The sequence below is a fragment of the Ascoidea rubescens genome (genome assembly GCF_001661345.1).
Source record: "Ascoidea rubescens DSM 1968 unplaced genomic scaffold ASCRUscaffold_15, whole genome shotgun sequence".
Classification (NCBI taxonomy): Eukaryota; Fungi; Ascomycota; class Saccharomycetes; order Ascoideales; family Ascoideaceae; genus Ascoidea; species Ascoidea rubescens.
Window position 1 is genome coordinate 325093 of NW_017962927.1, and position 26275 is coordinate 351367.

The window sequence follows — 26275 nt, forward strand, 5'->3', positions numbered from 1 at the left end:
TAATTTCGTCCCATATATAAATTTTTATATTTAATTTATAATTTTGAAATTAACTGAAATTAATTGAAATTATTTTATTCATTATTTCCATTCTTATTAAAGCTGAAATGAGAAGTTGATGAAGAAATCAAAAAAGTTATTACAATTATATAATAAAATAAAATATAAAATATAAACCATAAAGTAATAAACAATTTAAATTAATTGTTGAATTTAATTAAAATTTATGATAAATGATAAAAGTAAAATAAAAACTAATGATAATATTTGAAAACATGATGACATGATAAGTGATTTAAAAAAGCAAACTATTAAAAAAACATTAAATGAGAACAAAACAAAAAATATCAAAAAATCAAAAAAAAAATCAAAAAATTTAAAGTGAAATTAGAAAGTAGAGAAAAAAAGGGGAGAAATTTATTTATAAAAGAAATATATTTTTATAATTTTTAAGTTTATAATTTTATTTTTGTATTTTTAGTTTATTTTTTTATTGTTTTGACAGTTAATAATTGACATTTTTTTACTATTTCAACAGATATTCAAATTAATTAATATTGTAATTTATTTTTATTCTTAATAGTTATGTTATATTTTATATTTTATTTGAAATTATAATTGTAATCTCAGATTTTCAGTTTGGTTATTATTTGTATTTCTTTCATTTAAATTGGTCCTTTAAGCTTTTGATTCCAACCGAATGATCTAAATAAATAAAGAGATTTATTATTAATAATAACAGTTTATAAAAAATATGAGACCATTAAGAAACATAAAAGAAAGAAAAATATAAAAAAGGGTGAATTATAAAAAAATAAAAATTAGAACTAATACTTCATTTAAATTGTAATTTCAAATTATATTATGATATTGATTATAAATTTTATAAATTTTATTTTATTATATTGAATTTTATTATAATGAATTTATGTTTTGTTTTTTTTAATTTTGAGTTTTTAATGAATTTTATAATGTTGAAAATATATATAAATTATTAGTTGCAGCAATTGCAACAGAATTTTCTCTTGGATGCCATGAATAATGTAATATACCTTTTGTGAAATCAACGGGATTTTTCTCATTGAATCTATGTTTTTTGAAACTGGGTACTCCAACTCTTTTAGCTTTAAAAGCAGGTTTATCCGCTGTCAACACAATTTCTGGAATTTCATTTTCATCATCATCGTCATCTTCATTGTAATAACTTTCATCAAGGAAATCATTTGTCCTATTTGAAAAGTTGTTTGTATTAAGAGAGATTACATTACCATTGTTAGTATTTGAAGGGAATTTTTTATTTGGATTCGTTGGAGTCTCTGATACGACATTTGGATAAATCATGAAATTGTTATTATAAGAACCAGTTAAGATTGATTTACTGTCACCCGAGAATACACATTGGAATTTATCGAATATTGCATCAACTTCGTAAACATCACATAATTTTTCTCTCAAGTGATTGTGGACATTGATAGTTCTTACTGGTTTATTTTCCATTCTGACATCCCAAATTTTAGCAGTCATGTAGTCTCTGCTAGCGATATATTGACCATCATTTGAGAATTTTACATCGGAGATTGAGCTTGTAATTTCAGTGAAAAAGTTGTGAGATTGAGGATTGATGTGTTCTTCAAATACTTTAGTCTTTGAATCACAAAAGGCGTTTTCTCTCATATCTGCTAACTTCACAATACCCTTTGAGGAAGAGTACATGAATATATTGCAAGAAGTTGGATGGAAAGCAGCTGAAGTCAAGACTTCTGTTAATTCTTCCATATTCACTGGTTTGATATCGATGATGTTAAAACATTGATTAGCAATACCTAGATTCCATAAATTGACTCTTAAATCATCGCAAGAGATAAAAGTCTCGCCATCGGAGTTGAGAGTGATGGAATTAATGTGATAAGAATGAGCATTTGCAAATATTCTTTTGGGAGAAGCAGCTATAATTTTATCTTGGATTTCTAGTTTTGGGAGGTGTAGGCTATTGAGACTAATATCGATTTTAGTTGTGTTATTGTTATTGTTGTTGATGTCGATATTTTCTTGGTTGTTATTATTCCCCGTACTATTTGTGAAATCGGTATTATTATTATTATCATCGTTATCAAGGTTTGTGTGGGAATTAAGGTTTGAGGTGTTATGAAGTTTATAATAGTTTGATATTATTGAATTGAAACCATTTGAGTTAAAAAGAGTGTGATTTAGTTTTTCGATATCATAATTTGAAAAGAGTTTATTGTAATTTTGGAAGTTTGCACCTGTCAAGTTATTTGTTGATACTACTTTAATATTTTTTTCATAAATTTTCCATAATTTTATGGTTTTATCGTTAGTTGATAGTAAGAAGTGAGCTTGGTTAGATCTTTTGCACCATCTGATTCTGTTGATTTTTTCTTCAATTTCCAAAGATTTCAAGTAATCAAATTCAGCATCATGACTTTGAAATTCAGTATGAAATTTATATTCGCAGTTTTTTTTAGAGAAGTTTCTTTCAAATAGAACAACTCTACCACCTCTATCACCGGTGGCTAGGTAGTCACCGGTGTGATCAAATTCAACAGCTGAGATGATATCGGCTTCAGTGATATTTTCTACTTCAGCTTTGTCACCAAAACATTGGGAGAATTTCCAAACTTGGTTCAAGTCAGTACTATCAGTTGCGGTCCTTGACATTGTTAGGAAGAGAATAGATTGATGATAAAGGGAATAGCAGATGAGACAGAGAGAGAGGAAGAGGGAAAGAGAGGAGGAGAGAGAGGAAGATGGAATGTTAGTGAGTGAGGGAAATAAAGAGGGATTAAGGTTGTTGAGATTATCGAGAGTAATAAGAGTAACAGAATAAGGATTCTGTCAAGTAATAACAAGTGGTATTATTATTAATTAGAATTGGTATAAATTAATAATAGGTGTGAAGATGTTAAAATTCAGTAGAGAAAGATGTGATAGAATGGAGAAATGTGATTAACTAATGGAAATCAGCTATTGGTAAGAAAGTTTTAAAATTTAGCAAAATTAAAAAACTTTGAGCAATAACAACGCTTTAGATTGAAATTCGCTAATTGGCAGTAGTAATTGGGGGATAATAGAAATTAAATAGGCAGATCAAGAGTGATACTATAAGATAGGACGAGAGAGACACTGAGTAAAGATGAGTGGGCGAGATTGGGTTGGTTGTTGTATCAAAAGTAGCCCTTTTTGACTTTAAAGTGGCTCCTTTTTGAATAAGAGGCAGGACAAAGATGGGAGAAGGGGAATTGGAGCAGAAGAAACAGCAGTAGCACGAAGCAGAGAACAGAACAAGGAAACAGACAAGGAAGAAGCAGTTGACTCGAGGAAGAAGCAGCAGCAGAGGCACGAAAAGAAGCAGTCGTTGAGGCAGCAGAAAACAGCGACGTTGGAGAAAACAGAAACAAATCAGAAAAACCAGCAGAAATTAGGTTTCGTTGTTCTGGCCGCGGCGGCACGTGCACAAGCCTACACACAGCCGTGTATATCTGGGGCCATATGTATTCACGTGTTGTGCGCGTGAGATCAACGTGCAGTGCAGAGGCGGATACGCACAGGATTAGGTTAGCCGTGTTACATAAGCGCTGATGTAAGACGGTTTCTTTCACACCACCGCTGCGGTTTTCGTCCATTGTTCTGGTTTTGAACCATCGTTGTGGTTTTTTTCAAACTTTAAATCGAACAATAAAAAATTATTTCCAAGTGTCAACACAAAAACATTTCGAAATTTCCAAACAGCACTTGAGCTCATTTCAACACACTCGAAATTGCAACCTTCAGAATTACGAAAATTGTAAAAGCTATCAGAGCAACGAGATCGATTGCACATATCAGAGCCTTGCCGGTTTCCACTTAGACTGAGTTATTCATCAGACAATTTCAATTTCTCAAACACTATCTTGAATGACCATTTAATTAATTCCAAAAACTTCACCACTCTAGTAGTTGATTTTGTCTTTAATTTTTTTTTTGCTTCGATTTCCATTTATTCAGTCAAATAATAAAAATTCTGAAATTTGGTGAAGTTGAAACATCGTTTTGTGAAATTTGTTTTTTCAGTTGTCTTCGGTTTCTTTAGTTTCTTCAGTTTCAATGGGGTTGCTTTACTTTTTTTCTTGAACCATTTTCAATTTATTAGGAATTGCGTAAATCAATTTGAATTTGTCCGGATATATTTCGATTTCTTTGAATTTCTCTGTGTTTTTTTTTACTTTTTCAGTCTTTTTGAAATTATTTGAAACTCTTTTGAGAATTTCATCTCTGTTATTTTTTCCATTTTTATCGAAATTTTTCCATCAGAGTCAATAATAGAACAAAGAAATTTATTATTTTTCTGAAAAAATTTATTTATTTTCTTTCATTTTCAAATTATTTGTAAATTAAATAATTTTTCGTTTCTCCAATTAAAAATAATTTATATAGATCTGATGATCTTTTAAAATTTTTATTTGTTTGCACCATTATTGATGGTCGATTATTAATTGCAGCTAATATTTATACTTGTGAGGAGAAACTTATCAATATGTTTTTCCTGAATAATATAACTCAATTTTATCCTGATGTTGTAAAGTCAACCAACAACACATAACAAACAAATACAAACCAATACAAACAAACAAATAAACAAACAAAAACCAAAAACCAAAAACCAAAAACCAAAAACCAAAAAAAAAAAACCAAAAAAAAAAATAAAAAATCTAATCTAATACCAAGTATTTGCGATATTTANAAAAAAAAAAAACCAAAAAAAAAAAAAAAAAAGTATTAAAAGTGGTGTTAAAACTGAAGTTTAATCACTTCTTTCCCAATAGTTTTCTTAATTTCAATCACGATTCTTCAACTCTTACCCATTTTTTTTTTTTGTTTTTATTATGTAAATATCGTCAGTTTTAATACTTTAATTTGATTTGTTGACATTTTATTGACAGTTGAAAATTCGCTTTATATCCCAATAAATTGAAACAGTTAAACTGAATTAACTGTTAACTTGGTTATCTCTCATTTTTTTTCCTTCTAATTGTTATTGTTATTACTTTTATTATTATTATTATTATCATCATCTGGTTTTACGAAAATAAAAAAAAAATGAGAGATAAGAATCTTTGTATCTGATTCAAAAAATAGTCCATTAACTTTGGTTTAAATTTTGTTAAATAATAAAATATTATGGGTTGCAGAATTAAAACACACAATTTCTCAAATACCTAAATAATATTGATATGATGTTATTTCAATAATAATTTTGATAATAATTTTGATAATAATTTTGATAATAAATTGAACAATAACTTTGATAAAGATAGTGAGAAATTAAAAAACTACAAAAATACAAAACTACAAATTGAAAATTTTGCAATGATAACAACATTAATAACACTGTTGATATCATAAATACAAGTGAGTCTCATTTAAATTTGTTATCAATTAGAGTGATAACACAGCTCTTTTTCCCTTCTATTAACTTTTCGCTCACCTTCAACTTACTTATCTATAGGTTTAGTCTCACTTTTCCAATTTAAGGTTTTAACTTATAAAAATGTAATGATACATTGATACGTTTGCTTTTAAATCTGTTAATTTTACAATCACTGCCTTTAAACTTTTTAAGAAAAAATGATTGAAATTTTGCTACATAACAACATACAAAAATTTAAATATCCTGAAATATCTTTAAAAGCATTTTTGAAAATTCGTATCAGTGAAAATAAAAATTTTTGCAACTTGCCAAAAAGGAAGTTTTGGAGTTTTTGAAGTCTTTGCAGTTTTTGGAGTCTTTGAAGTTTTTGTCAAGTTTGTTTATTATCTTTTTAAGGTCATTTTCGAGTTTTGTTTGCTCAGAGAACAAATTTAAATCTCATCACCAGGACATAGTTTCTTTATTTGATGATTATATTTATTAATGAATTTGCAGATTAAAATTACAATAAGATGAAACCAAATAATTTATTAAAAGAATAAATTAAATAAATTTTAATTTTAATAAAAAATTGTTGAATAAAACGAATATTTCGTTAAACAGTTGATTGATCACAACAGATCAGATCGTTTATTGTCAAAAAATGTGGTTATATTAAATTATGTCAATCAAAAAAAAAAGAATTCAACAAAGAAAACAACTCATAATCAGTTGGTTTTTTTTGCTTTTGTTTCAATAAAAAAAAGATTAGCAAACAGGTCAAGTCAATTTTTGAAAAGAATCTTAAAAAGAATTTTAAAACGAATTTTACTTTAAATTTGAATGAAAATTTATAGTGAATTTTAATTGAAAATTTAAATGGAAATTTAATAGAAAATATCTAAAAAGTTAACTTATTGTAACATCGTCAAATGAATGAATCAGTAAATTAGTCTGTTTTTTTTACCTTAAATTGACTCTATTTGTTTTTTTGGCTGCATTTTTGTTTTTTTCAAATGCTTTTTTTCTTTTGTTTTAATTTGTTTACTGATTGGAGTTGAATGATTGAATCGGCAAATAAGGGAAATTTCGAGTAAACAAGTGGATTAGTAAGTGGATGAATAGGTGTTTGAATTTTTCATGAATCTTTTATGAATTTTTAATGAGTCTTTAATCGAAATTGAATTAAGATTGGAGTAAAATTGAATTAAACTTGAATAATTGAATGAGTTTTGAATGATTAAATGAATGAATATGGTTGGGCAAATATTTAATTAATATGGAGGAAAATTGTTGGCTCATTCCTATGAGAAAAGTCTAATCTTAAAATGATTCCATTATGAGAGAATTGATTTCTAAAATTAAAGAGAAACTTCGAAATTGTTGTGAATTTCCATTTTTCATCAAGAATTGTTCAATTAAATTGTATCAGCAGTGATGATAATAATAATAATATTATTATTACTATCATCATTATTAATTTAAATAAAGGCAAAATGATAACAGAAAAAGAAAAAGGTTAATTAATCCTAATTTGGCCAATTATTCATTTAAATAATATGATAGTAGGAGGATATTGGGATAATAGTCAAGCGGTTTGAATTAGCATTAAATTTCTAATAAATTAATTTAAAAAAAAACGAGCGAAGAACCGCACCCAAACCACACACACAAACAAATATTAAGTTGATATAAGGACAGGAATAGAATTGAATTAAATGATTAAGTTGTAAATCAAGAATAAACGATGAATTGTTATTATTTGTGGGGGAGACAAAGACGTTTAATAGAATTATCATAGAAATTTAATAGAATTTCAAAGAATTTTAAAGAATTTTCAAAAAAAATTTATATAAGTTTATAAAAGTGGGAAAATGAAGAAAATTGAATGAAAAATTTAATGAGACTTTAATGGGAATTTAATGAAGGGTGAAAAAAACAAAATTAAAATTTTGAGTGAAAAATGTGTATTTACATGAATTCATAATAAATATAATACAATAATACAGTAATGCAGAACATTATATTATATCACATTATAATATAATAAAATAAATTTGTTTGATAAATTATTTAGGATAATGTTATGGTGATAAATTTATTTGATCACGATAGTTAAGGAAGCATGGGGAATAAATGATAACCTCATAATTGATTAATCGTTGATAATTCATATTGGAATGAAGTAAAGAAGTGTAGAAAAATAGAGTTGATAAGAAATGAAGTTGAACGAAATAAATAAATCTGAACGATTGTGGATTATTTATTTTTTTTTTGAATTATTGAATTATTTTTTGGACAATTTTTTTTTTTCTTGATGCAGATCACAAAGAGGACGAAAAGAGAGGACGAAAAGAGAGGACGAAAAAAGAGAACGAAAAATTGGTAGAAAAGAATTTCAAACAATAAGAAAAAAAGTCTTGGTAGAGAGCCGTGTTCGAGGAGATGCAGTCGATATAGTGCCCCGTAGATAGAGGGTTTCGGCAATGAGCAGGCCGAAGAGGATTTCAGTATGGAAAAGCAAATAAAAGTAAGTATGCACGTGGCTTTACGAAAATACAGCGGGTGTTGTTACGAAAGTTCGAAGAACGGTATGTAAGTTGGAGAGATATTGAGAGATAAGTGGAATAAGGAAAGGGAGTGTTGAGAGATAAGTAGAAGAGGAACAGAGGTAATAGGAATAGAGTGAAATTGGATTAGCAAGTTATCGATTACAGATTTGAATTAGATTGGATGAAGATTAAGAGAGCGAGTGGTGTAAAGAAAACTGGATTATAGATAATAAGTTAAGAGTTAGTGTGAGTTTAGTGTGAATTTAGTGTAAATTAACTAAAAATTGTATAGAATTTTTTATAAGAGTTGGATAAAAAGATTTTTAAAAATTTTGTAAAAAATTAGCATAGACTAGGGAATAAAGTGTTAAACAATGTCTTGGAAATGAAATTTTAAAAATTCATTTCATTTGAAATTCAATAAATTAATTGAAGATAAAATAATTTCCTCAAATTGAAAGAAATAAACTCCACAGTGGATAAACTTGATGTTTTTCTTTTTAAATTGAGATTGAATGAGAGAGAGAGAGAGAGAGAGAGTAAAAGAAAATAAAAACTGGTTAGGTGAGTGAATAAGTAAATGAAAGGTTGGTTAAAGCAAAAGGAAATGAGTTTTCTATATTAAGTAAAATATCAGGTTTAAATTAAAGTAAAATAAAATTTTTTTTTTTATTTATTTTTTTTAGTCAAATGAATGAAATTTGAGGTAAAGTGAAATGAAATTCAATAGAAATGGACTACATTAAATAGTATGAACGTATAGTAAATAGATAATATTAATATTTATAAGATTAAATATTTATATATAAAAAAGAAAAAAAAAAGACCCAACCGTTAAAATGATAATGAAAAAAAGATATACAATAAAGTAATAAGCGACTTTTGAAGAGAAACGAAGTAGAAGTAAATAAGTAGATAATAAGTAGATAAATAACAAATCATAATGGAAATAGTAATAGTAATAGTAATAATAGTAATAGTAATAGTAATTATAGTAATAGTAAGTAATAATATAAATAAATGCATTAAATTAATTAGACAAGTGAATAATTAATTGGATTTTTAGAAATGAAGAGAATTATTGGGAGCTTAACCATCTTGTGTAGTTTGAGTTGCCAATAGTTAACAAAGAAGAGGCTATTACTTGGTTATTGTATATTGATTGGCTTTTGTTATCTGAGTAAAATATTGGAGAAGAGGATTGGTTGTTTGAAAAAGATGAAGATGAAGAAGAGTTGAAGCTAGAGGCATCATTATCTAAATCTTCAAGATCTGTGTAATTGGAATTGGAATTGGAATTGGAATTGAAATCTGAACTGTTATAGTTGTTAAAGGTATTGTAGTTGATATTTTGGTTGTTGGAGGCACTTTGGTCTTGAGGATAGTAATCTATGTCGAATTCGTTATCAAACTCGTCATTGTAGTTATAGCCATAGTTATAATTATAGTTGTAGTCGTTATTATAGCTATAGTTGTATGAGTAGTTATCCTGGTAGTCGGTAGGTATGAGAGAAGGAGAGTTGAGGATATTGTTATTGATTGTAATGTTATTGACGTCAGTATTACTAGTATTGTCGTTAAATTGGTTCTTTTGGTCGATTAATTTACAAGATTCACAGCAGTAGAGGGAGTTGAAGGAAGACAATTTGTTTTCGCAAACAATGCAGTATTCTTCAAAGGCAGAATCCATTTGTGAGAGATATATGTAAGGATAGGATAAGATAGGATAGGATGGAATAGGTAGGTATCAATAGTAGTAATACTAGCAGTGAATATAAATATTAGAGAATAATATTAAAGAATATTAGAGGAAGTAGAAAAGAAAAACAGACAAGTGAAACGAAAAGAGGAAAATATAACAATTTATATTAAAAAAAAAGATGTTGAGAGAATAAAAGATTAAGCGATTATGACAAGGTGAAAAGTTAGGACGAGTTAATTTTCCTTAAAATTAGTCAAGGAGAAATTAGTCAAAATGACAATCAGACAAAATGACAATTGCAAAATTAGCTTCAGAATTTGCAATCTAAAAATCGTAAGTGTATATAAATGAATGGAGGTGAGTTGCAATTGAATTTAGCTTTGAACAAATGTAAAAAGCTAATTTACAATAAATAAGATTAATAAGATTAATAAAATTAATAAAATTAGACAATTTGAAGAGAAAAAGAGCAATGCGAATAGAATTTAGAATTATGCACACTGCGAGCAAACCTTATTCGGATCTGTCAGCGCTGGGGGCTTCCGTTGGGTCTCAGCGGTGCGGATTCTGGTGGTTATCCCGGTTATGGTGGTTACGGTGGTGGTTATGGCAGTGATTTCACTGCTGAGATGGTGATTGTGGTGGTGATTCTGTCAGTTATCGCGACTCCTATGGCGTTGGTGGTTGCATTGGCGGTTACACTGGTGGTTATGGCGCTGTCCCTCACGTGCTGTGGTGGTGGCTCACGTTTCTCACGTTGTTCACGTTGGGCTGGCGTGCGCGCACGTGAGACCCACTGGTGCGACTGGGGGTTTCTGCCACATCCGCTGGGAGTCAACCGTCTCCGAGCGCGAGCGTGACGGGGCACCGCTTAGCAGAACCCCGTCTGCAGCAAGCGGAGCACGCCAGCGGAGCGGCCTAGGCAGCGCTCGCGCCCGCGCTTTGCTATGGTGTGGTGTTATTTGCGGGACCAGCCCACTTTCCCTCTTCCACCTCGTTCTTCCCATGACCGCGGTGACTAATCCTCGTCTGCCGATGAGCAATTCCAGCAAGTAACAGCCTCCACTCTCTCAGCTCTACTGTTCTCGTGCCATCTTCCGTTCCCATTGGCACTTTCGACCACCGTGTTTGCTTTCTTTCTTGTTCCAATCGCTTCCAATCATTTCTAGACACTTCCAGACACTTCCAATCATCTCCAAACACAACTCAACACTTCTAATCATTTCAAAACATTTCAGATGTTGCATATTTTTCAAAAATTTCATAATTTTCTATATTATTTCTCACATTTTTTAAAACATTTCAAATCTCCCATTAACTGTATTGAACAGCAAACTATAATCCACCACTCTACTATTTACACAACTTTTCAATACATGTTTTCAACTTTTTTAAAACATTATTAATCATTTCTCAAACATTTTTTAAACACTTTTAAAACATAATTATTTTTAAACATTTTTGCAACATTTAATTCCATCTAACACAATCCAATATAGTTGAGTCAGACAAGTCTCAGACAATTCCAAAAATTCTGTACAGAGAAATTATTTTACTAACTTAATCTGCATTACCTCAAAATCAAATTCTAAGCGCTTGATTTTGAGCTGGATATGAACCGCTGTTGGAGGCTGCTCGACCCGCGCAAACTCTGTTGATCCAAGGTCAATCTCTGCCAACCTCAGTCATTTCCAGTTGTTACCAGCTATTTTCAGTTTTCAACTGTTATTTCCAGCTATTTCCAGTTATTTTCCGTTCTGGTCGGTCTGCATCGGTAAAACAAACCTCATTTACGAATTTACAAAGCAATTACCTAATATCACTAGGGCTCTATATCTATATCAATATCTATATCTATATCTATATGTGTAATCTATATATATATATATTAGGGCTCCAAATGAAGCGGAACTTCCATTTATAACTTTAAGTATTGTATATCTAAAGATATAATCGTTTCTAAAGATATAATCAATTTTTAGAGTACAGTCATAAATTTATAGCTATCAAATCTAATCCGCCTGGTCATTTATTTCATATTTTACACTTTTGCTATCCAAACTATTTCCTAGTTGCTTCCTAGTTGATTTTTGGTTGATTTTAGTAAATAACTAATTCCTAGTTGAACCCTAGCCAAACCCTAGTTAAGTCATATCCAGATTATCAAAGAAGATTGAAAAGATTAAAACTAAATATGAAACCTGGCGTCTTAATAATTGGAAAAGTTGATCAAAATGAAGAATCATTCATTCGATTCTCTAATTTGTTCAACATCATTCTTTACAATTTTAAATCTAAATCACTTTTAATCCATGATTTTAATACCATCTACAAAACCACCAATATATCTGCTCTTTGGTTATCTCACGGCGGTTTGATCTCTGAAAATGGCTACGAAGAATTCGATTTGGATCTATACAACTCCCTTCCTAAAGATCTCAAATGCATCGTCTTATGTTCAATAGGCTATGATCGCTACGACTTAAATCTATTAAAAAAGAAAAATATAATTCTCTGCAATCGTTCAAATTTGGGTAGCAATGACGTCGCAGATTTAACTTTATACCACACTTTATCTGCCTTTAGATTCTTTCCAATTTTTGAAAAAAACCTAAGGCTATACAAAAACACAATTGATTCAAGACTAATCATGTCCATTGATAACGACAACAATAGTAGCAAAAGCAATAACAAATACTTTGCTTTGGGTGATCAGTGCTACTCTCAATTAGTCCACTCTCCTAAAAATAAAATCGCTGGAATCGTTGGGTTGGGTCAAATTGGTAAACAAATCGCTATAAGATTAAACTCATTAGGCATGTCTCTCCATTACCATCAGCGAAATAAACTATCCCCCTCAAATTATTCACTCCTAATCAAAAAATTTATTCCGACCAATAACAACTCCCTCCCCTTAACCTATCACCAAGACCTATCCTCCCTATTAAAGATATCTGATATAATCATCCTCGCTCTCCCTCTAAACAACAACTCCCTAAATCTCATCAATAAAGACAACCTATCTCTCTGCAAAGAAAACGTCAAAATCATCAACATCTCCAGGGGCAAAATCATAAATGAACAGGATGTCATAGACTTTCTTGACCAGGGAAAAATCGGTTACTTATCCCTCGACGTCTTTCACGACGAAAATAACATCAATAAGAGACTCATCTTCGATAAAAAAAATAACCAACGTTACAACGTCTCGTTAACTCCCCACATTGGTTCTTCCACCTACGACCAGGTTCTTCAAAGTTACAAATTATGTCAGGATAACATCATCGACATTGTTCTAAACGACGGAAACGGGCTTTCTCCTGTCAACGCTTAGCTAATACATTGCATAATCTACTGATCCTTCTATCTCACTCCTAATCGGACTACATATCTCACCCGACAAATACGTGCTGCCTATTACGTAACGCTCTCCTCCGTCACCTCTCATGACGTAGCCCTGCATCATATCTGTTTCACGCTTTTTTTCATTTTCTTGCCACTGCATCTCACCTGCACCATCCTTTCTTTCCTTCGTTTTGGTTTCACTTTTTCATCTTCCTATAGCCACACAGGCCCTTCCAGCCCAGGTCTTCCAGCTCCCAGGCCTTTCACGCTCTTCCAACCCTTTGCCCTGCTCTTCATTTGCTCTTCATTCACTCCATCCTCGTCTCGCTTCCCATTTTGTGAAACGCTCTGCCGCTCAATTGGCCAAGCTTCGCAGCTTATTCCAGTTGATTCCAACCTATCTCAATCGCCTCTAATCGCTTCCAAGACCACCATCACCGATTGCACATCCCAGAAACAGCCCCCTCGTTTCTTTTTCCAGCCCTCTCGATCGTGTTTGCACGTGCCTTCTGCCAAACAGCCGCGTTTTTGTCTGGTAATAAGTGCATGTAATTGTTATCTGACGTCTTGGCGTGCGTTACCATGCGATGCGCTGTGTTTACATTTTGCGGAATTCTTGTTTCTTGCAAAAAAAAGAACATGTTCCAGCCAGACTTAAATAAATTGTCTTTTCTTCTTAATCTCACTTCTCTATCTCTTCTCTTCTTTTTCTCTTTCTCTATTTTTCTCTTTCTGTTCATACTAGTTCACATCAATCCAGATCAGTTTATCTATTCATTCATTCATTTCTTACTCTAGCTTCTTGTTTCTTTTTTACTATATATTTACTACTTTTTTTTGGTTTTTACTATCCTTCATTACTTCAAATCAAATCTCGTTAGTAAATATAAAATAAAATCAAAAAATAAATTGTTTTAGTATCTACATCCTTTTTACTTTATTAAAGTGAACTACCAACTGTTATTCATTCCTTCTTTAACTATCGGTTCATCTCTTATCTAATAAAGTTCTTTCTTTTAAATCAAGATCACATCAAGATCACATCAAAATCAATCCAAAATATAACCAAAATTTATCCAACTAATCTACGGATTAACCAACTTTCATTCACTCCTTATATTCATCTCGCCTTATATCATGAAATTCTCAAATTCAGTCTTATTATCCCTCTCGGCTTTGATCTTCTCCTCAAGCGCTGCTCCTGCTCACTCCCATAACCTCCATAAAAGAGCTGTCGCAATCGAATACGAATATGTCACTGTCACTGTCAACAGAGATGGCGAAACCATTTTGGCCACTTCACAAACTACCTCAACCTACAAAACTGGTGAAAGTGACACTAGCATCGACTATTCAATTGGAACTACAACAACTTTAGGCGCTTCCTCCTACACCTCATCTCCTTCCTCATACTCATCTGAAGCAGAATCTAAGTCTAAGTCTGAGTCAAAATCCTATTACAGATCATCCGCTTCTACCACTTCTTACTCTTCACCTTCATCCTCATCCACCTCCTCATCTTCTGTCTCTGTTGCTTCATCAACCAAAAAAACTTCAACCTCGTCTCCAACTGGCTCAACATCCATTCAATCCACTTTTGGTGACTTGTCATCGTTCTCTGGTCCATCTGAAAAATTCGAAGATGGTGTTGTTCCTTGTTCCGATTTCCCCTCAGGTAATGGTGTTATTGCTCTTACTCATGTTGGTTCTGGCGGTTGGTCTGGAATCGAATTGATCCATTCTGCTGATGATATTGAAGTCGGTGGTGAATGTAGAGAAGGCGCTTACTGTTCCTACGCCTGTCAACCTGGTATGTCAAAGACTCAATGGCCCTCTGAACAACCTGCTAGTGGTGTTTCAATCGGTGGTTTGTTATGTAAAAATGGTTATCTCTACAAAACAAATTCAAGATCAGATTACTTGTGTGAATGGGGTGTTGATTCTGCTTATGTTGTCTCTGAATTGGACGATACCGTAGCCATTTGTAGAACTGATTATCCAGGTACTGAAAATATGGTTATTCCAACTATTGTCACTTCTAACTCAAAATTGCCCTTAACTGTTGTTGATCAAGATTCCTACTACACATGGAGAGGCGGTTCTACTTCTGCTCAATATTATGTCAACGACGCCGGTGTTGATTGGGAAACTGGTTGTTCTTGGGGTGATTACGGTACCACCTATGGTAACTGGGCTCCATTGAATTTCGGTGCTGGTGCTTCAAGTGGTGTTTCTTACTTGTCTTTAATTCCAAACCCAAACAACAAAAATGCTGCTAACTTTAATGTCGAAATCGTCAAATACACTTCTGACGCTGTTATTTCTGGAGAATGTGCTTATGTTGATGGTGTTTTTAATGACGGAACCGATGGTTGTACTGTTGGTGTCACTAAAGGCTCTGCCAAATTCCGTCTTTACAATTAATTTAACTTAATTTAATTACTACGAAATCAATTTTAATTAAATAAAAAATTAATATTATCATTATCATCATCATCATCAATATCATCATCATTTTTTTTTATTATGATTATTATCATTCTTATTAATGATTAAAATTGAAAATTATTAAAGTTAAGAGTTTTTTTTATCCTTTTTTTTAAGTTTTATTATATCGTTTTTTGTTATTAGATCTGAAAAAAAATACTTTTTTTTATTAAAGAAAAATACTGAATTAAAAAAAAAAAAAATAAAAAATATAAAAAGATATAAAATTTATAAAATATACTGAAATGCTAAAATGGTACAATGCTGCAATGGTAAAATGGTACAATGGTATAGTTTGACTATTTTTTTTATTATACATATATTATTTTATTCTCTACTTATTTTGTTTCGTTTTGTTTTACACTTGATTTAGTTTTAGTTTTTTTTTGTTTTATTCATTTATTTTATTTAGCCTTCTCTTTCGTTTTGTTCTATTCTATTTTTCCCTCCTTTTTTTTCTCTTTCTCTCTCTTACTGAATAGCCTTTTCTTACAGTTTTGTTGTTTTACACTAGTTTAGTTACTTTGCTTGAGTGTTTAGAGATGTTTTTTCTATGTTTTATTTTATTTTGTCTTGTCTTATTTTATAGTATTTGAATGTTTTTTTTAGATTATATGTTTTTGGAAAACTTTTTTTTTCTCCTTTTGTTACCTATTTTGTATCTAATTAACAAATCACTCTTTTTAAGGCTTGAAATAATCAATTGATAATTTTGATAATTTTGATAATAATCGTTATAATGATGATAATCTCAGATTAATTAACAATCGCAAATTTGCACTTCTCGATAACTAGCTTTATTCTTTTACAATTAATTTTACAATTAATTTCACAATTATTTACATTTTTTTTTCAATTGGTGAATTGAATCAACAAAATACGCTTTTCCTAGTACTTACTTTGTGTTTACTTATTTCTTTTTTCTTCTTTGAAACAAATTAACTCCTTTAAGGTTTCAACGATTTCAACGATCTCAACAATCTCAACAATTCCAAAGATTGCCAATCGAATCAATGAAAGTTTTATAATGAAATTTAAACCCAGTCAAAAGGATCAAGAAAGTGAAAAATAATTCAATTTAACGGTAATCAATTTCAATCTGCTCAAGAATAGCTTCAGAATTGCTTAAGAATTACTTGATTTGAATAAAATAGAAGTAAATGGAATCAAATGGAATAAATTAAAATTCATTTGAAACAAATTTAAAATTAAACCAGGTAAGATAAAGTGATAAAGATGTGTGGTAATAAAACATTGGGATTAATAATGAAACGAGGTTGATTAAACAGAGTAATTATAACATGATAATAATTTGTCTTTTTCTTTCTTTTTTTTTTTTTCTATTTATGATTATGGAAAATGAAATTTATTGGACAATGGATAAAATCATGGATAAAAAGTTTTAATCGATTGATATGAATTGATCAATTTAATGAGCAAAAAAACAAAAAAAAAAACACCAGATAAAACAAAAAAATAAAATAAATATTTAGGTAGAATAAAATTCAATAAAAATATAATATGATACAAAACAAATTTAGTGAAAATTTAGTTAACATTTAGTGACCAGTAGATAAATAGTTGATAAACACTTTTAATGAAAACATTTAATAATTTCGTTGTAGAATTAGAATGCTAAATGGATTGTGAACCATTTTTTTTCTTCTCTAGAGGATTGTATTGTAGGAACTTTTCAATTAAATCAACATGAGTCAACACCATTCTTCTACAGCAATATCTTTTCAAACCCAACTTGTCCAAGGCATCTTTCTCTTTTAAACCATCTTCGAGATACTTGATATACTGTTCCCATTTATCACCAACGACTTTGCCACAAGAAAAACAACGAACAGGTATAATCATTATTAAAAAATAAATACAAAAGATATAAACACACCAGATGATATTAATTAGAATAGTGCAGTTATTGTCTGTGCTATAATCGAGTGGATATGATAGTAATTAGGAATCGGTGATAATAAAAATTTTGAGCTTTTTATGTGCTAAAAATTTTTCATCATTAGAGATTAAAAAGGGAATACTATTGTAAGTTAATGCCGAAACCTAGTTTTTGTAGAAAGATGCGGTGGCTCAATGGTAGAGCTTTCGACTCCAGTTCTCTGAGCAGCGATCGAAGGGCTGCAGGTTCAATTCCTGTCCGTGTCATAGGTAAGATATTTTTACGTTCCAAAACTTTCTGTGTTACCCTGTTGTTTCAAAGCTAGTTTCTGAAACATCTGGATTTAGCCGAGGCTAAAAAAATGCACATAAAAGCGGGTGATTAGTGTAGTGGTTATCATATTTGCCTTCCAAGCAGGTGACATGGGTTCGATTCCCGTATCACTCACTTTTTGCCGGGTGGGTTGCTTAAGAGCAGCCTCAGCTCGAAACTCAGAGCTCTGATTTTCGCTGCCCAGCTGCGTTTTTGAGCAAGCGCCAGAACGAGCTTTTGTGGAGCTTTTTGTTAGGACAGGATGCTAAGGCCTTGCCCGATCGGGCGACTTGCTGAGTGGCTACTTCTCAGCTTCTCTCCTTCTTCTTCCGCCGCTGTTTCTGCTGGTCCTGCTTCCTCTGCTTCTTCTGCTCCAGCTCCAGCTTTCTTGCTGCCCTTTCTTTCTCTGCCTGCTGTTCGGCTCTTTCCATCATGAGCAAGAGTAAGTTACCACCTTTTCTACTCCTTCCTCTGCCATCTCTGGCCTTGCTATCCCTTATCTTCTTTATCTTCTTTATCTTATCGCAACACTCCCATAGCTTATTCTCTCTAGTATGCTCTAGATAATGAAGAGCTACTCGAGACACACCAAACTTTTCAGATTCACTAACATTTCTTTCTTGCCCTTTCCATGCTTTTTTTCTCGTTGATTTGTCTATTTTAAGAAGGTTTTTCTATACCCTCGTTACTCTCCCCCAACCAATCTGATCGTTATGTAAATAACAACACTGCCAATACTAATAATCCTAATAATCCTAATAATCCTAATAATACTGATAATACTAATAATCTTAATAATACTAGTAACAACGACGATAATAATAAATCCAGTAATATCAATAACATCAACAATATCGCTCTGGATAGTAATAGCGCTAATGCTGATGGTAGCGCTTCAAGAACTGTGCATCGCTACTACAACCCAATAACCGACAGAACAACTTACACCTCTGTATCCCCAAACAATATCAAAAATAACAACACTAATCTTAATGGTCAGGTCCAGTTTCCTGTTAAAAAGCCAACCATCGCCTCTTTGGTCAATAATGATTCTCCCTCTTCTAATTCTTCCTCCAATTCTTCTTCCTCACCAAATTCAAACACTAACAAAACTAGTATCAGTAGTATCATAAATTCTTCAACCAACATCCCAATTAACCTAAACAACAACGACGCAAATAAAAACATTAAAAATAAAAACAATAACAAAAACGCAATCAATTTCATAAATAACAAATACCCATCAAACTCAATACTAAATCATTCAAACAATGAAAAATCAAACACTCCTTTGACTCAAGCTCCTACTCAAATGCAAAATAATTCTTCAACCCCAAACTCAAACAACAACTCTCCAACACTAGTGTCCATAAAACTGGTAGAATCAAAAAAAAGAAAACAAAGAGTACGAAAAACTGCATCCCAACCCCAGCCTCAATCCCAAATCCAGTCGCAATTTATTCAGTCGAGGGACTCAAAACCCTTGAAAAAAGATAAAAAAAAAACCTCTCCAAAGACTTCAAATAAACTTCTAACCTCCTCTAATATTCCCATCATCCCAATTAACTCAAAAGAATCAAAGCCCCAAAAGGAAATTAAAGAATTCAAATTCACTAAAAACAATATGAAAATGCCAAACAACATTTCAAATTTACCAAACTATAGTAACAAGGAAATTACCATCGTCAATGAAACTAATGAATCAATCAAATCAAGTCCCTATATCAAAAAACAAAAATCTACAATAAATAATTCCAATAATACCGCCAATAATAATACTAATACTAATACTAATACTAATACTATTGCTACTCCGCCTCATCCTTCCTCTTCAACAATTTCTAAAACTAGTAACAACAAAAATTTAACCCCAGAAGATTTATTAAAGACTCAAAGACTAATCCAATCTTATTCGGTAAAAAATAGTCAACATTATATCTTACCAAACACAAAAAACAACTCAATTTTGAATGCTAATAATCCTCTCACTACAAATTCAGATAGCAATATTAACGACAATTATAATGATAATAAAATCAAAAACCTGGCAATAAATATCAATGGGAACACAAACAACATGTCATCAATCCCTTCAAATTTTACTAATAACATTATCATCTCTGATAACAAACAACCGAAAAAAAGAGGCCGCCCTTACTCAAAAGATACAAATATCGACACAAAACCTTTGAAAAAATTAGCAATCAAAAAGGACCTTAAAAGGGACGTGCCAATCCAAATTATTAACTCATTCCAACCAAATAAACCGATTTCACTCAATATCAATAACAACAACAATAACACTACTAGTAATGGCAACGCTTCCTACTCAAATAAAATTAATCATGATGTTAATGACCAACAAAAAAAGAATCAATCAGTCTTAATGGCATCAACGATCCACTTATCTCCTGAACAAATTGAATTCAATAATGTTATGGCAATGAAAAAACCACTAAAACTATCAAATGATTCTTTAAATAAGTTACCTCCACCGAGAATCTTAGATATTCCCTCCGAAAAGGATTTATTGATCAAGGGCAAAAAAAATGATGATCAAATACAACTTCAAAATCAAAATCAAAACCAAAACCAAAACCAAAATCAAAACCAAAACCAAAACCAAAACCAAAACCAAAATCAAAACCAAAACCAAAACCAAAACCAAAACCAAAACCAAAACCAAAACCAAAACCAAAATCAATATCAATATCAATATCAAAACTCTAACGCTGATAACAACAATAATAATACAATTAATGAAAACGATACTGATGTTGCCATTGATGATGAACAAGAAGATATCGACCAAGGCCCGCCAATTATCGTTCTTGATGTTCCATTAAGAGCTCCGAACGATCCTCCAGGCTCTTCTAAAGTAGTTATAAATGTTATGAAAATGTGCGAGGATAAATACGGCTTTAAAAGAATTCATCCTAATGCCAAATATGCTATGGATCTTCTAAATGATCTCGATGATGACGATCCTGATGATGTTGAGATGAATGAATTTATTGATAATAGCAGTAGCAATAGAAACGGTAATAATAATGATTCCACCTTAGAAGATTCTGAAACTTCAAAAAAGAGAAAATCCCAAAAAAAGAAAGCAGCTTCAGTTAATAGAAAAATTGGAAAGTACGATGTAAATGATCCATTTATTGATGACTCAGAACTATTTTATGAGGAGCAAAGAGCTTCCACTGTCGATGGCTTTTTTGTCTATTGGGGCCCATTGGTTCAAGATTCCCAATCTGAAAACAAATCTGAAAATGCAAATTCAAATTCAAATTCCACTTCCAATACCAAAAGAGGAAGGGGTAATGGCAGAGGTGGGGCTAGAAACTCTAGGTCGAATGCTAAAAGAAATAAAAATACTCAAAGCAATCAAAATAACCAAAACAATCAAAGTAATCAAAATGGTTCAAATAACCCAAATTCAAATTTACCCAATTTAACTCCTGTTCATACATGATTAAAGTTTATCAAATGATACCTATAACAAACCAAAAATTGAAATATTCCCAAAAATACCAAAAAATTTAATGATTATCTGTATTTTTAGACTTTATTTTTTTTCTACTTTGTTTACTTTTATATTTGTGCTTTTGTAGTTTTTTATTTTTGCGTGCTCTTGTTATGTTTTGTGTTGTTTTTTTTTGTAATTGTGTGTTTTTGTTTATTATACATTATAAAAATATAACCAAGCTATACAACAACTTATTGATATATTATGGTTCATTGCAAATGAACAAAATAAGTGGATTTATTTTTTCATTGTTTTTAACATGATAGTATATATGCAATCATATGAAATAATATGAAACAATGTAAGATAATAAATGAGCGTGCTGAAAAATTCTGAAAAAGAAATCGGATGTAATAGAAATTAATCTAATGCAATCATGTACAACAATGAGCTATTTATGCTTTCAATTCGATCAAGTTCTCACACCATTGATACCCATATTAACGATATTATAAACATTCACAAGAGTGATGAATATCCAAAGTAGTAGGTCAATGTTGTGATTCAGTTATTAGGCATAACAAAACTGGAGCTTTTATTGTTTTCTACATTAGTGTTGTTATTGGTACCGTTGTTGATATTTTTGTTACTATTATCAACCGAAGATGCTGGGCTGAGATTCTGTAGCTGAATATCATTGGAGGTGGTTGTCTTTTTTGTGCTTCACTGTGATCATTGTTGAATTCATTTTCAGCTGATAATATACCATCTTTAACAACCGTCATACTTTTTAAACAGGTGAAATAAATTAAAGGAGCAGTTAATAGTGGCAACAAAATTGATAAAAAAACTTGAGAAGCAGTCAAAGCTAAGGATAAACCATCTTGTCCAGTTGGCAAAACTATAGCTAAACATGGAATAATTGCAATACATTTTGTGATAATTCTTCTAACCCATGGTTTGACCTTTCAATTTAAAAGGCTCTCAGAAACAATTTAACCAGAAATTGTGCAAAAAATACCATCACTTTGACCCCTGAAATGAAGAGCCAACATGAAGATAGTGCCAGCAACAGGAGCCAAAGATTTTGATATAAAGGCACTGATAATATACAAACCAGCACCAAGGACTTCTTCATTTTCGTACAAAGTTGCACCAGTTACAATTAAGATAGCAGAGTTGACAAATAATGCAAAGGTCAATAACGTTATAGCCAATTTAATCACTGAGTACCTATAGGTATACTTGATAGCGTTTGAGGTCGACCCATATTTATAGTATTATTCTTCAAAATCGGAGTTACTGTCATGTAAAGACAGAGAAGAATTACTTCAGGAAAGTAATGGAACATTGCTGTTATTCATATCACTTTCTCTTAATCTAGGTTGGACTAAAGCTGATTCCAGAAAAAAGAGAATGAGGCATAACAGTTGCAATAAAGATACCTTTATTTCGCAAAATTTTACTTGAAGGTAACTATCCTCTAAATAGTGTGCCAATGTCAGTAGCAGAAATATAACCTAATTCAACAGAAAAGCAGACCACAACTCCAATCACCAATGAAGCAACAGTAGATTGAAATATCTTCATAAAATTTGAAAATGAGCCTGGTCTACAGGCTAACAAGACAACCAATACTTCAACAACTATTTTCATAACATTAGCATATAAGGGGATCTTTGGCAAAACATTTGAGGCAATAGTAGAGTCTTTTAGTTCAGCTATATTTGTTGCGATAATAGCAGACCCAGCAGAGAAATATAAGATTAAAGTTAACTATTTTGGTAAATATTCACAACAAGCTTTTGTTAAATCCAATCCAGTAGTTGAGCTTAATTTAATACATAAAAATTGTAAAAAAATACCAACGAGATTCGACAATAAAACTATTTGACAGATATAATAAGTGACAGAGAAGAAAATTTTTGTGATATCTAATTTTTTGATTTTGTCATTTCACCCTTTAATTTTAAAAAAAAAAGAAGAATAAAAATAAAAATTAAAATTTGAAATTTTTGAATAACATTTCGATAAAAACTAAAACAAAAATAAAATTTTGGATAAACTTTTGAATAAAAATAAGAATTAGAATATAAATAAAAATAATAAAAAAAAAACAACAATAAATTTAAAACTCAAAACGATTTCCAACTATGTGTAAAGTAACCGGATCTCCCGATTCGGTTGCTTAACACCGACTGTCACATGGCTCGATCTTTCCCCGTGACGTCTACAGATCAAACCCAGACCCCTCTAAAAGAAGGTTAGGGGTTCATCTCGTTCTGTCTTTAGTCCCTTGATACCTTAATATATCATGGATTCGTTATACCAATTCGTGGTAGTTTTAGTTTGAGCTGATTAGCTAATGATATCATGTGGTAATTTCATAGGCAGTAATCTGCACCATTCGTATGATCCGGAGTTACCGCAAAACGGAATTTTTCGAAGTTGAGCTTCGAACAGAGCGTTCACGGTTGGCGATCGAAAGGGTTACCAAAGTCTTCTCTTTTCAGTTTCCTTTACATCTTCAAATAACCAACTACCTGCTTGGAAAGAAACTTGCTTGCAAATGGAAAATGATCAAAAAGAGGTGCTGTACGATTATCTTCGGCCCCTGATTAATAGCTATCCTCCCCAGGTGATGAACCATATTCTTTTATCGTTATCCAGGGAGTATTTTGACATTGCACATAATAATATTCACCATGCCATCAGAGATGAAGCTGGTTTAAAATCATACTTCAAATTAATTTATATGGCAATAAATTGCTTGACCGCAATATTAAATACGTCCAAGAACTTATCACCAAATCTTGAAGCCTCCATTTACTTGAAATTATCTCAAATTTATTTTAATGAGACTGAAAATTACGATATTGCAGAAAATTATGTCAACAAAGCTATTACAATATCCTCAAGAGTAAACAATTTGAACTTGAAGTATATTAGTGAGTACCTAGCGAGCAATGTCATTAGTATTAATAATCCCAAAGTTGCTATCAAATACATAAATTCAAAGATGAGAGACTTGAAAATACTAAAGGAAACCCAGTGGCTTAAGGTGTTTGAGTTTTATAAGATAAATTTGTTATTGAATTTGGATCCTAAGTTTGGGTTAAATTTGCTAAGGAAATTCAACGAATCTAACAATGAAATTTATGATAAAAACTTGCGACAATTAAGTATACTATTTGAGATCAATTTAAATATTTATCGAGGATCTCCCAAGATGGCAATGATTTTAATGAGAGACTATTTTATAAAACAATTGGATAACAAAAATAAAACTGAACTAGAATTGTGTGAGATACCCCAATTGCACTCGGTTTATATTCTAAATGAGATTAATCTTGCTTTAGTGCAGTACCAATTTCGACAAGGCAAGAAATCAATTCGGAAACTAAGTGAGTTTATAACTGATCAAAGACAAAATAATTGGAACAATTGGAACCCCGATGGGTCTTTTAAAATGCTTTGCCAAATTAATAACCATCATGCTTCGGTTCCATTTAAGATCAACTGGCTAACATTAGACGAGTTATATATAATCAATAAACTATTTGCTGGATTGATGTATTTATCCAAGTATTTTGAAAAGAATAAAGCAATGTTATACTTTAAAAGTGCTCTAATAGCATGCCAAAAACAAATCAAAAAATTCATCAGTATTGGATTGAATGACGAGGTTCATTTACAAAATGATACCAAGAATACTGGTGGTGAAATTAAACAATATTATGGAGACTATATTGGAGATAATTCCGGGGATTTAAACGTATTTAATTTAAAACTCATTCGGTTGAATTTTATAAAATTTCAAATCAAATTCTATCTTATTTATTATGAGTATATGGTGAACGAAAATTTAAAGTCCTTTGACGAACTTAAATTGAAAATCAATGAATTGATTAATGAATTGAATAAGCTAACCATATTTGAAAGAAATCATTATAAAAACTTTTATAAAAAATTCTATTTTATCTTGGCTTTGATTCTACAAAACGAAGGTGACTTGAGATTGGCCAAATCCTTATACTTAAAAGTGCGAGAATTACTAAGTGATAATAACGATAACAATACCAAAAACGACACCATTGAGAGTTATCAATTAAATTTCTTTTCTTTTGTAAATAATTTGGGTGGAGAAAGAATTGAAGGTAAGGAAAACCATTCTCAATTGTACATCTTCAGCACATTTAATTTGATCTTAATTGTGGAAAATAACTTGAATTTTCTCAAAGACCTGAGCAATAACAGTATTGAAATTGAAAGATTGACAAATGAAAGAAATACCTATTTACAAGAAATAAATACCTATTTTGAAGAAGAAAATAAAGAAGAAATCGATAAAATTACAAATAATCACAAGATTCAAACTAATGAGGACTTTATAAAAAGCGACTTTTTGCTAAATGAAACCAAAAAATTGTTTAACATCTTGTTCAACGATATTTCTCAGGAAGATAGCAATACTATTCTCAGCAACATTATCCAAGAGTCCAACTACTTTCAAAACATCTCACCCGAGTTATACTCCATTGCAGTGCTCATGGTCAGCGAGCAGTTTCTAGACTCGTTGACCAAATGCAGATTTCTCCTTCAATGCATCCACTTCTCCACCATCTCTCGCAACAAGGTCTTGAACTACCTCAGCAGCCTCTACCTCTACCACAACTATTACAAAAATGGCGCTGTCTACGAGGCAAATCTCCAGTACGAGAAATGCGTGGCAATCCAGCAGGAAATTACCACCCTCTTCGGCAACCAGTAGGGCTGCGATAACATGCATGTTTCTGTAGTATATGCGGCCAATGCTTCCTGTGCATTAGCACCCTGCTGCTGGCCATGGCGCAATAGCACGCGCTGTTTTCCCACACCGGGAGTCGAACCGACCGCCCACCCTGCTGAAAGAATGCTGATAACGGCCGCAGTGCCGTGCATGATGTATCCACAACTGTGGTCGGCTCTTTTCCAGGAGCATTTCGTTACAGATGCTGGATTTGGATTGATGAGTTTCCTATCGAAAACTCAGATTGCAAGCCAATCTTCTATGACTCAATTGGATTGGTTTCAACATTGCAGTTGGTATTACTAATTCTTG

At 31.4% G+C, this 26275-nt stretch overlaps 8 protein-coding genes and 2 non-coding genes across 10 annotated transcripts; 6 read left to right on the forward strand and 4 right to left on the reverse strand.

Annotated features, from left to right (window-relative positions):
* Positions 1-966: 966 nt before the first annotated feature.
* Positions 967-2679, reverse strand: CDC55 (protein phosphatase 2A regulatory subunit CDC55; the record flags this gene model as incomplete). Its single annotated transcript, XM_020190859.1, has 2 exons — positions 967-2048; positions 2265-2679. 2 exons carry the CDS (start codon positions 2677-2679, stop codon positions 967-969), a joined length of 1497 nt encoding a protein of 498 aa, XP_020045192.1.
* A 6040-nt stretch (positions 2680-8719) lies between these two features.
* Positions 8720-9723, reverse strand: ASCRUDRAFT_77612 (uncharacterized protein). The gene has a single exon (XM_020193934.1). It carries the CDS (start codon positions 9647-9649, stop codon positions 9038-9040), a length of 612 nt encoding a protein of 203 aa, XP_020045193.1. The 5' UTR covers positions 9650-9723; the 3' UTR covers positions 8720-9037.
* A 1910-nt stretch (positions 9724-11633) lies between these two features.
* Positions 11634-12995, forward strand: ASCRUDRAFT_92877 (putative hydroxyacid dehydrogenase; the record flags this gene model as incomplete). The annotated part of the gene is made up of 2 exons (XM_020195110.1): positions 11634-12033; positions 12061-12995. Exons 1-2 carry the CDS (start codon positions 11856-11858, stop codon positions 12993-12995), a joined length of 1113 nt encoding a protein of 370 aa, XP_020045194.1. The 5' UTR covers positions 11634-11855.
* A 1148-nt stretch (positions 12996-14143) lies between these two features.
* Positions 14144-15430, forward strand: SUN4 (putative glucosidase SUN4; the record flags this gene model as incomplete). The annotated part of the gene is made up of 2 exons (XM_020190872.1): positions 14144-14333; positions 14430-15430. 2 exons carry the CDS (start codon positions 14144-14146, stop codon positions 15428-15430), a joined length of 1191 nt encoding a protein of 396 aa, XP_020045195.1.
* Positions 15431-17128: 1698 nt separating this feature from the next.
* On the reverse strand, positions 17129-17356 carry RPB10 (DNA-directed RNA polymerase core subunit RPB10; the record flags this gene model as incomplete). The annotated part of the gene is made up of 1 exon (XM_020190871.1): positions 17129-17356. The coding sequence occupies one exon, from the start codon at positions 17354-17356 to the stop codon at positions 17129-17131; it is 228 nt and encodes a 75-aa protein (XP_020045196.1).
* A 217-nt stretch (positions 17357-17573) lies between these two features.
* On the forward strand, positions 17574-17659 carry ASCRUDRAFT_t153. The gene has a single exon. It is a non-coding gene; the product is annotated as a tRNA-Trp (tRNA).
* Positions 17660-17768: 109 nt separating this feature from the next.
* On the forward strand, positions 17769-17840 carry ASCRUDRAFT_t154. The gene has a single exon. It is a non-coding gene; the product is annotated as a tRNA-Gly (tRNA).
* Positions 17841-18017: 177 nt separating this feature from the next.
* Positions 18018-21480, forward strand: ASCRUDRAFT_117537 (HUN domain-containing protein). Its single transcript, XM_020188855.1, has 2 exons — positions 18018-18147; positions 18374-21480. Exons 1-2 carry the CDS (start codon positions 18138-18140, stop codon positions 21178-21180), a joined length of 2817 nt encoding a protein of 938 aa, XP_020045197.1. The 5' UTR covers positions 18018-18137; the 3' UTR covers positions 21181-21480.
* A 258-nt stretch (positions 21481-21738) lies between these two features.
* ASCRUDRAFT_9956 (uncharacterized protein) lies at positions 21739-23549 on the reverse strand (the record flags this gene model as incomplete). Its single annotated transcript, XM_020195279.1, has 5 exons — positions 21739-21842; positions 21902-22075; positions 22196-22418; positions 22717-22895; positions 23504-23549. 5 exons carry the CDS (start codon positions 23547-23549, stop codon positions 21739-21741), a joined length of 726 nt encoding a protein of 241 aa, XP_020045198.1.
* A 17-nt stretch (positions 23550-23566) lies between these two features.
* SCC4 (cohesin-loading factor complex subunit SCC4) lies at positions 23567-26118 on the forward strand. The gene has a single exon (XM_020188856.1). It carries the CDS (start codon positions 23744-23746, stop codon positions 25943-25945), a length of 2202 nt encoding a protein of 733 aa, XP_020045199.1. The 5' UTR covers positions 23567-23743; the 3' UTR covers positions 25946-26118.
* The last annotated feature ends 157 nt before the right edge of the window (positions 26119-26275 follow it).

What these genes read in the sequence shown, in the direction of transcription:
- ASCRUDRAFT_77612 (XM_020193934.1), bottom strand. Translation starts at nt 9,649, where the DNA reads ATGGATTCTGCCTTTGAAGAATACTGCATTGTTTGCGAAAACAAATTG.
- SCC4 (XM_020188856.1), top strand. Translation starts at nt 23,744, where the DNA reads ATGGAAAATGATCAAAAAGAGGTGCTGTACGATTATCTTCGGCCCCTG.